Raw genomic sequence first — 11,447 nt, forward strand, 5'->3', positions numbered from 1 at the left:
TTTTGATTTGGATAATTCTAATTCTAATTATTAAATTAATTTTACATGTTTAAAACGAAACAAAGTAGAAATTGATTTTCTATTTAAACGAAGAAATACTATTTTTTAATTTTTGTAAATATTCTCGGTTTAGCTCAGTTTACCTGTCATGTTGTCTTTTGCATGATTTTTTAAGAAAACGTCGATTAGAATTATAATTTGACTAATTTGCCTTATTCATTATTTGATCTCCATTTGATATATATATTTTTACGACATTAATCTCTTTTCACATTTATTAGAGTAAGAATAAAAATAAAAAAGTAATTAAATTCTATCTTATTTTAAAATATAAATATTTATAGTATATTTATTTTAGTAAACATAACAAATAAATGACATGGCGGAATAACAAATACAACAGTTTAATAGCTAGATTAGATCTCAGGCTAATATAAAAAAAGAATGAAAATTGTATGGTTTGACTGCTTAACCTTTTGAAGAAAAGCAATTTCATTTGCTCCCACTAATGGATTAATACACATGTGGCAATAAATCCATCATTATTGACTTAATGAGATACTTTGGAAATTACATGAATATTGTTTGATTTTTTAATATGGGGTGCACTTTTTTTTTTGGACATTATTAGTTTGCACTATTTTTATGCATATATATATATATATATATATATATATATATATATATATATATATATATATACACACACACTATGTTCAAAACACGATTAATATAATTATAGTTTGTCTTTCGTGTCTAAAACTTTATTATATTATACGAATACAAAATCTCGCACTTTTTTTTTAGACATTATTTATTTTTTTAATATGGGTTCGCTTTTTTTTTTTTATATTCTTGATTTTGTTAATATGGGGTCCACATTTTTTCCCGTGAGTTTAGAGATGGTGGTTCCACTTTTTTTTTATTTTTTTATTGTTTGGTGTTGTTTAATATGGGTTTAAGGGACAACGGACGACAAAGCATGGGTCTAAAACCCATGCTTCTATATAGTTATAATTTGGACTTTGTTACACGATTTGCATGTCTGATCTTAATACGGTTCATTTGTAGGGAATTGAATTTTACAGTTGTTATGACATCGGAAAAGTGAATACTCTGAATAATACAAGAAGTAAAATCCAAGCCACCATTTCTCAGACAAGAAATTCAATTAATATAACGTCTAAAAATGACGAATACACAATATAGTTAAAGTAAATTTTAGAGCCAAAAGGGAAATATGTAGCAATCCTAAAAGAGAAAATATCTCATGCTGGTTGTTATTTTCCAAAAAAGTAAAAAAAGAACTTCAGTGCCAATTTGGCCCTAGAAGATACATATGCAATCACCAAATACAACAAAATTCAACTTTGCAATAATCAAATTTTAAAGAGAGACTTCATTAGTAGCCCTGGTCAAGAAGGTAGTCACCAATTTTTTCAACCACCATGTTGCACTGTCCAGGAGTCACTGGTTCCTCATAGATACCAAAAATCAGAGACTGGTTAGTCTTCTTGATGGTTATGCCACCAGATCCCTGCCAAAAAAATAAAAAATAAAAATTACAATCACTCAAAAATAGAAATTAAATTAAATCGAAACAAATTGTTGCAAAGAAGTATAAGCGTAGTTAGAGGTGTTAAATAAGCGGGTTGAGTTGAATTTGGACAGGTCAAAATGGATTGAGTTAATAACTGGCCGGACCATTAATTTGCCAAAAATTACTTGGGTTGAAATTGGTTGGGCTAAAAGGCGGTTTATAACTCAACCCCCTCAATTCTTGCTAAGTTTAATTTCTTTATTTGTTCTTTTATTATTTAAGTACCTGATAATTTTTTTTCTTTATTTTGGCTATATATAACATGTCAAACAAAAATAATGTCTTTTTGAAAATATTTTGCCAAGATTTCGCATGAATTAATTTGGACTACAAATCAATTCAATTTTTAAATAAGCTGACTTAGGTGGATCTAAACAGGCTGAGCCAATTACTGGGCGGTTTAGGCGGATCATATTTCATGAGCTAATCATGTGACCCCTAGGTGCATTTGTACTTTAGTCCATTGACATAAAATTCGGACCCGCTTCTGCTTCTGCTACCACGCGTCATCCTGTCCATGTATTACTAAAATTTCAACAAATATTTTATTCTGAGTGCATAATTTCATAATTTCAAGAATAAAAAATAAGTGTTACGGTTTTAAAAGTTAAATCTATCAAATTTAAATTTTGAATCCACCTCTTACCATACCAATCACAAACGAAAGAAAGATAGGAAGAGTGATATAATAAGAAGAGAAAGAGGGAGGATACCTTTTTCCCACGGATCACAGCACCAGGTTCACCTTGGATGACCATGTATTTTGTGCCAGCAAGGAATAGACCAGTTGGAGCTAGATGTCCAGGTTCTTCAAAATCTTTCATGATATTAGTGATCTCCTCTGGTTTAAACTGGATACACAAAAAATGCAGCAAATTAAACCACTTGTTAGCAAGATCACATTACATAAAATAAGATTAAATGGCACAAGCATTAGTAATTAATTATGCATCAACCTCAAATTAGCTGCAGTTGGTTATATTAATTCTCTATATCCATTCCACTAGAAAATATGCTTGAAATAAATTTTTCCGAATATAATCACTCTCGGGCCAAAGGAAAAAAAAGGGGGTCACTGATCATCTTTTTGGGATCTTTACACAAATAGTTGGCCAGATTCAGTGTTTACTTTTCTTAACCAGTATACATAGATTATACAATAATTATACACAATTATACATATGAATTATTAAACATATATTATACATCAGCCAGCTATTATTAATTAAGACGGTTATGTGAACGACTATTTAGATTATTCTTCCTTTTTTTTTTTATTGTCAAATGAAACATAGGACGATTGGAAAAACACTAGATATGGTTCTCCTAAACGAGCCAATTGATAAGGATGTTATAAATTTCCAGTGAAGACATAACCATACGCTAATATTATAAGTTTGTTATAAATTTACCTTTAGATTTAAAGGAGGACTACCGACTACGTGTTCATATATGTCCATTGAATTTCATGACTAAATCAAGATCAATTCTTACTTCTTATAGAAAACGTAACGATCAATGACAGATCTAGCTAAACACGAAAGATCGAAACACATTAAAATGGGAAAATAAAAAGAGAAATTATACGGACAAGTAAATCCTAATCCACATTGACTTGAATTTGAATGACAATCGAATGAACTTGTTGCACGATTCATATGTTCTGTTCTCATGCTCAAAATGCTTTCTTCATATAAAAATGTCGTTTTTACCTCTTTATCAATATATGAAGCGATAGTAACACATTATACAGGACTCATGATATGAGGAGATCCTAACAAAATATACAAGAATGTTACTTTTTATAGAAAGCATCTTGATCAATGACAGATCTAGCTAAAAGCGAAAGACTGAAACAGATTAAAATGGGAAAATAAAAAAGAGACATACAGATGCATAGATACTAATCCTCATTGACATTGATCGTAATGACAATGATTGACAATTGAAAGAACCTGTTAGTTGTTACACAATTCATGTATTATGTTCTCATCATCATGAATTCATGATAATGCTTTCTATTATTTTCATATAAAATGTCTTTTTTACCTCTTTATCAATATAGAGCGAGTAACACAATGCGTCATGTGATTGTAACAAAATATACAAGAATAGATCCATACCAAAAACACAATATTAGACGAGAATAAACAACAGAACCAAGAACTCGGATTTGTCTCAAAATTTCTCTGTTCTCAAAATTCAAACCCAAATTTTTTAATTACGGGCTAATAAATCCAACGATCTCTAGCCCGAATTAATTAGGAAACGAGAAGCAGGAATTAACCTTAGGGAAATTGGGACTCTGAGCCCAGACACTGCCATCAAAGCCAAGGATTGCTGCAGAAGAGAGATGGCCACCTGTATTTTCAATGTCACACATCAAGTGATCATCCACATAGGTTTGCCACGACATCTTTTCTTATTTTCTTTCTCTTTTTCCTAAGTTGTTGTCTTATCTCTCTTTTTCTCTTAAACTCCTACGACGTTTCTTGTTTAAATCACTTGTTTTTAATTCATTCAAATGCAGAGACACAAGAGTATAAATAGGAAGAGAGAAAGATGGGTGAAGGAATAGTAGCCGTGGATTGGACGTGATTGCATGAGTGCCATTCACGTTCTCTAATTCTGATATGCTTATTGCCATCATTTATGTTCGTTCATTCAAGTATGGGAGATTTGGTCACCACTAGTGGCTGGTCATGTGGCACAACTGACATGCATCATTATTCACCAGCCACCTCATCACATCTCCATGACACCACCAAAATAATTTTTTAAAATCCTTTTCTTTAATCAAATATATTTATATTCTTTAATCAAATATAATTATATAAGGGAAAATTGCACTCTATGTCTATTTGGAGAAAATATTTATCCGAAATGGCTTATATTTCTAATGTTATCCAAAATGACCCTTTTATATATTATTATACACTTTTATACAGGTTCATACACTATCTATAGTAAGTGTATAATGTTGTATAATGTTGTATATCATGTCTATAAATACAAAAAAAAAAAAAAAAAAAAAAAAAAAAAAAAATGTCACGATCCAATTCCGCTAAGTCACACGGGCACCTACCTTTCCCACCTCGATAGGCGAACCCTTATCCCAACAATTGTAAAATCATGAATAAATAAACAAATAAGCGGAAGAGATCAAAAATACGTAAATCTGACGATAGTTATATAGAAACATGCGGAAGTAAGGAAAATACATCAAATCCACCCAGAGTTTGGTCTAACCATACAAAAGCATCTAACTAGATACTACAAGTCTAAAAGTAATAAAGTACATCAATAGTCTCAAAAGTTTGCCTTTGAATAGAAATAAAGACATCATAGATAGAAGAATTTTCAGGCAGCGAACGTCCCCCTGCTCACCTTTAAGACTCTAAACAGCAGTTCCTCGAACAGCTATCAGCCATAAGGTGGAGAGGTCGAACCCACCTGGAACTCTGCATTCATAAAAGAATGCAGCAAGTGCAAGTCAGTACAAACAACAAGTACTGGTAGGTATCATAGGCCGACTAGCTAACATATATCAAGGCAATAAAGTAAGATAAACAGGTAAATCAACACGGTATAAGTCAAACACGAGCCAGCAGCCAAGTACACGTCATCACCTATGTTATAGCGTCTAAATCCAAGTGTGCCCAGTCTCAATACATCAATCCAAATCTATATATCACAAGTACATCACAAGAATATCACAATAGAAGCCATAGTACAATGCAATGCAATAATGTATGAAATGTGAATGCAATGCATATGCACCGTACATATGTACTCCGATAATGGAACATCACATCTCAGCAGCATAACCCATTGGGGACCCGTGAAGTCCATGTACCTCACGATTCCGGCAACAACCTCGGTAATAGCTACCTCACGATTTCGGCAACAACCTCAGCAATCGCTACACTCATACCTCGACTCCAGGATAAACATCGGACATCGGTCCTCACGTCACTCTCATCCAACTGAGACCAGCTCATAACAGTATTTCCTCAAGTAACATCAATGTATCAACAGTATATCGTGAATTATGAGAATGCGTGCAATGTATGAGTTCAATGTCAATAATCAAATCAATATCAAAGTACCACGCATGGGTACAACAACAATATCATGAAAAGGCTACACAATAGGTCATAATAGAACACTATCCTCGTATCAAACGACAACAAGTAAGATACTACAAAATCATGATCAAGATATATCAACAGTCTCCGATATCTACTATCTCCACGTAGCATCGAGCCATCAATAACAGAACAAGATAAGTCACAATATAACGGGGTGGCTAATCCCAATCACACAACAGGGCCCAACCTAAGACATTATCTAACCCAAATTTATACTCGAAGGTTTACATGCATTCTCCGGCAATATCATCTAAATATATGCTTCGCTAAACGAAGTCTCACCATAGGGTAAACCGTAACCTACCTGGAAGGCCAAACAACAATATCACTAACAATCGCTCCTTACTCTTCCCTTTCTTTTGAGCCTCGAGATACAGAAAGTCTAGGGACATTCGAATCAAGAAATTAGAATAAAAAAGAACATCAAACGAACCCTACTTCTATTAGAGAGCCAAATCCCCAACCTATGGAATGGGTTTTATGGACTAGAAGCGTGAAATTAGGAATCTAAGGGTCTCAACATGAAATTAAAGCTCTAAGTGATCAATTCCCATCAAAATCAAGCTAGAAGAATCAATAATTTACTCAAATTCGAATTCTAGGCAAAACCCTCAAATTTGGGTATAAACCCTAACTTCCAATTCCATAAATTAGCCACTAATTAGGAAGAAATTATGAAATAAAGGATTCTAATCATCAATTCAATGTTTAAAGAAGCTAACCCAACCAACAATTCATGATTTAGAAGCCTAGAAAGAAGAACTCATGGAACCATCTTTTAATCTTCAAACACTTAAGGAACTATTAAGATAAAGGAATTCTAAGGTCATTAAGAACAAAGGAATAGTAAAGGAATTAGAAGAACTTACCACCAAGAATATCCTTGAAAAGCTCCGAAACTTTAAAGTCGAAATGATAAGGAATGGGGGACTTAGGGCTTTTGATGCTCAGTTAATGAATTAATCAGTCCGATACCACTTTTGCGGCAGCGGGACCTCTCCTCGACGGTCACTCAGACTGCCGTGACAGTCGATCCACAAAATAAGTTAGCCGTTGTGGCAGCCCATGCCACTGCTAAAGCGGTGCTGCTGCGGCTATCACCCAAAATCCAGAACCAAATTTCCCCCAAAATAATCACAATCCCAACTCGAAATCCAGACTATCACCCGAGGACATCTACTCACATACCACATACCCAGACATACATAAAAATATGCTACGAACGCACCCATGGGCTCGGAATTCCCTAAGGAGGTCCCGTTGACTGAGTCAACCCCCGATACCTCAATTCCAACTTCCCAACCCAAGTCCCGAAATACACTCGAGTGCATTAGGAACCAAACCAAATATTCAACCAAGTTCTAAATGACCATCCGGACCTCTCGGAATCAATAGATTTCCGAAAAAGGTCCATTTACCCAAAGTCAACTTGAGTCAATTCTTTTTCGCTCAAAGCCTAATTTTCCCCAAAAAGTCACCCAAATCAAATCCAAACACCTCGGGAAGCATGTCAACGGTCCCCTCGGATCACAAGTGAGCTAACAAGCTCGGGAAAAGGTCAAAAAGTGCTGAAAAGACTATAACGACCAAACGGGTCATTACAAAAAAAAAAGGTTGGTTATGCGGATGTAAATTAAAAATATGGCTAAGTGGATGTAAAATTTTATGCTGGATTGTATATTATTAAAATTATATCTTTATATATATATATTTGTATTAATTTGGGGCAGATTTGCATACACGTCGACTATTCAAGGGGATACAACATTCATTCTGGGATTGTTATCTTTTATCCCACCAACCAAATAACCTAAAGAAATTTTGTGTTGTGCTATACACAACTTATACAAATTGTATGAAATTTCATTTTATCTTGCAAATTAGTGGATTCAAAGTTTGTTGACCTAAAAATATAAAATTTGTATCCATTGACTTGTGTGACAAATAAAATCTCACACAACATTAATTGTATGCAACAGAAGATTAAGTTTTTCGTTCTTGCATCCCACCCCACCCCATCCTTTAAAAAAAATACTTACAATTTCATTCAATTAAAAAGTATCATAAAAATAGAAAAACTTCTTGTTTTCCTGGTCAGGTTAATGAAGTCATGAAATTCTTCATTTTTTTTTTTTATAAAAATTAATTTATCTGAACCAATACGTGATTTTCATTTAGTCTGTCTAGGATCACGTCTTACATTAGGGGGTCCAGGAATGGTTTTACTTCCCAACCCAATTTATTCTGCCTCGAATCATCTGATTACCACAATTAGAGAATATTTTTCTTTTTTCATTTCATTCGATTCAAATAATCCTTTGAATCCAAATAATACAATTGGATTTACTTTTCAGAGGCTTTCTGTGCCTATTCATACGGTACCTAAAGTAATTCTACGATACCAGTGAAATTTTGGGCTCTCCGATTCAGCTAGGTCTTTAGTTCTAGAATTTATATGCAAATCTAGATCGATAAAAGAAAGTTTTACAAACACCGACTCAAACCCATTGTCTAGTCCTATCAATATCCCCATTATTTTAAGGTCCTCATGTGGGCTTCTCTTGCATTCTTTTTTGTTAGGTCAATGTCATGGCTACCTGCTTGGATATGTATTTGAAAATAGGGAAAAAGATCAAATATACCATCGAACAATTCGAAATGTGTCACGCCCCAATTCCGGAGTGATGTGACCGGCACCCGAAGCCAAAACAGGCCCGAGCAAATCACTTAAAACTCGAAACTCAAAGGGGGAATAATTCCCATATATATATATATATATATATAAGGCCTACCTCGAACCGGGCACAGACATATATATATATATATATATATATATATATATATATATATATATATATATATACAACTGAGCAAGCCAACAAGGCTGCTATGATCGTACAAAGCCAACAGTATCCAAACAAACATATACAAGCCGACGAGGCTGTCACACGGACACAATATATGCATGACTCGTCTGCAAGCCTCTAGGGAATGTGCGACTGTGCCATACAATTTGTAATCAAAAGGGAGAGACTCCAGAGACCTGGCAACTCCGAACAAAAGGGAGTTCACCAATCAGCTGATATCAGATCCTGCCTACTAGGGAGGCCTATCAATCAGTCGCTCTATACCTGCAGGCATGAATGCAGCGCCCCCGGCAAAAGGGACGTCAGTACGAAACAATATACCGAGTATGTAAGGCAATGGAATAATTGAAACTGAACTGAAAAATGATACAATCTGGAGGCCAAAGAATCCTCAGAATAACTCTCTGATCTGTCTCAAGTAGAATGCAATACCATGATAACATATGTCTCGGCCGACCAAGTGGCCAAAGCAACAAATGTCTCACCGACTCCGGCGGCTGTGCAAATGCGTCTCACCGACCAAGTGGCCAGCAATAAAAGCTAAATAAAATGTATGTATATCAGGTATGCACTGGAAAGTATAGATGCGAATATTCTCTTCTATCTCTTTATGAACTCAAGGATATAGGGAAGGGATATGACCCCTCAGAAAGAATGACATAGCACTCGGAAACTAGGCAACAGTATAACAAGCTGTACTTTGACAAATCTCTAGTCATAAGGTCTATCACACTCTTACCATATATGGAATCATGCCAAGAAAAGAAGGAACAACCTTAACATACCTGAAGCTTACTTCTCGATTTTCCAACTTACTTCCTATCTTGCAATCTACATAAGATTGTTCGTAGTCTCGAAATCTACATATAAAACCATTCATACTATTGTTAGGCTTATCGTCATATGTTTTTCTTAAGCCTTCAAATTATATCCTTTTAGGATCTGCCGAAATTCGGGCAGTATCTCCCCTGTTTATATCCCTAGCCCGAAATCACAATACCAATAACCAACAACAACAACGACAACACTAACGCCAATAAAATCATCATCCATACCAAAATATTCCATAAAACATCCTACACGATGTTTATCCAATTTCTCAACCAACAAATCCACTACACGATGATTTAATAACTCTATCTTTGTAAATAAACCTAAATCAATATCAATAAAGAGAGATCCATACCTTGTTCTTACTAGAACCGCAATATCTTCAATATCTACTTTGAATCCAGGCCAAAATCCACCACAAAACGATACTATAATCACAACTATACGGTACTCGAGCCTCGATTAGTACTCCGCCACTTGAAATCACTCAAATCTCTTAATTCTATGGTACATATATGTCTCTCTATGTTTGCTGAAAAATGGGGATTTAGGTCCTTATATAGTAGGTTGAAGTCGGTTGGCACCGACTTAAAAATTGCTCTGCGCGTTCCCGCAGTATTGTGGCGCATTCGCCCAGAGTTCCCTGCTCTGGCAGTCCGTCTTAAAATGTTTATAACGTTTGATTCCGATGTTGGATCGATGCATGATTTATTGCGTTGGAAACTAGACTTCCTGAAATTTAATTTAGGCTTTTGTTTCACTTCAAAACTCCTAATATACTAAAAGATATCCTTTCCCCAATTTAGACCAAAATTATCGTACAAACCTTGCCCAACTTTTCTCTAAAGTTCCAATAACTACCCATAGATTTGTGGCTGAGGGCATCTGCTACCACATTCGCATTCCTTGGGTGGTACAAAATATCAACATCATTGTCTTTTAGCAATTCTAACCACCGCCTCTGTCGCAAGTTTAACTTCTTCTGCTTGAAGATGTACTGAAGACTCTTATGATCTGTATAGATGTCGCAAGCACGAATGCCATATAAGCAATGTCTCCGCATTTTAAGGGCATGAATCATGGTCGCTAGCTCTAGGTCGTGAGTCGGTAGTTCTTCTCGTGCTTCCCGAGTCCGTCTAGAAGCGTAAGTAATCACCTTGCCGTGCCGCATCAATACACAACCCAATCCGACCTCGAAGCGTCACAATAGACAAGATAACCTCGAATCCTTCCGGAAGTGCCGTGAATCGGTGTTGAAGTCAACCTATCCTTCAATTCTTGAAAACTCTGCTCGTAAGCATCTATCCATTTGAACTTGGCTGCCTTCTGAGTCAACTTCGTCAATGGGGTAGAAAGAGAAGAGAAGCCCTCTACAAATCTTCTGTAATACCCTACTAAACCCAGAAAGCTACGAACCTCCGTCGGCATCGTAGGTCGAGGCCAAGTCTTCACAGCCTCTATCTTCTGAGTATCTACTTTGATGCCCTCATCTGAAACAATATGCCCTAGGAAAGCCACAGAGTTTATCCAGAATTCACATTTGGAGAATTTTGCATACAACTTCTGGTCCTGAAGGACTCTAAGCACCGCACGCAAAGGATCTGCATGCTCAGTCTCTAATCGGGAATAAACCAGAATATCGTCTATAAACACAATCGCGAATAGGTTTAGGAAGGTCCTGAACACACGATTCATCAGGCCCATGAATACATTTGGAGCCTTAGTTAACCCGAAGGACATAACAAGGAACTTGAAATGATCATATCTAGTCCTAAATGTTGTCTTCGGAATGTCCTTCCCCCTGATCCTAACCTGGTGATAACCTGACCTCAAGTCTATCTTCGAATAATATCTAGCACCCTGCAGTTGATCAAATAAATCATCTATCCTCGAAAGTGGATACTTATTCTTAATCGTCACCTTATTTAATTGCCTATAGTCGATACACATCCGTAGCGAACCATCTTTCTTTCTTGCGAACAACAACGGGGCTCCCCA

The 11,447-nt window shown here is 35.6% G+C and overlaps 1 protein-coding gene across 1 annotated transcript; it reads right to left on the reverse strand.

Moving 5' to 3' along the window:
• Nucleotides 1-1,150: 1,150 nt before the first annotated feature.
• Nucleotides 1,151-4,122, reverse strand: LOC132039864 (profilin-1). The gene is made up of 3 exons (XM_059430401.1): nucleotides 3,888-4,122; nucleotides 2,314-2,451; nucleotides 1,151-1,537 (listed from the first exon to the last, which is right to left on the reverse strand). Exons 1-3 carry the CDS (start codon nucleotides 4,014-4,016, stop codon nucleotides 1,403-1,405), a joined length of 402 nt encoding a protein of 133 aa, XP_059286384.1. The 5' UTR covers nucleotides 4,017-4,122; the 3' UTR covers nucleotides 1,151-1,402.
• Between the last annotated feature and the right edge of the window lie 7,325 nt (nucleotides 4,123-11,447).

The sequence above is a fragment of the Lycium ferocissimum genome, chromosome 12, assembly GCF_029784015.1.
Source record: "Lycium ferocissimum isolate CSIRO_LF1 chromosome 12, AGI_CSIRO_Lferr_CH_V1, whole genome shotgun sequence".
Taxonomy (NCBI): Eukaryota; Viridiplantae; Streptophyta; class Magnoliopsida; order Solanales; family Solanaceae; genus Lycium; species Lycium ferocissimum.

Coding starts and splice junctions, on each gene's coding strand:
- LOC132039864 (XM_059430401.1), bottom strand. CDS start 4,016: ATGTCGTGGCAAACCTATGTGGATGATCACTTGATGTGTGACATTGAA. Junction 2,452..3,887: donor AGAGTCCCAATTTCCCTAAG/GTTAATTCCTGC, acceptor TTGTGTATCCAG/TTTAAACCAGAGGAGATCAC. Junction 1,538..2,313: donor CTGTGATCCGTGGGAAAAAG/GTATCCTCCCTC, acceptor TTTTTTTGGCAG/GGATCTGGTGGCATAACCAT.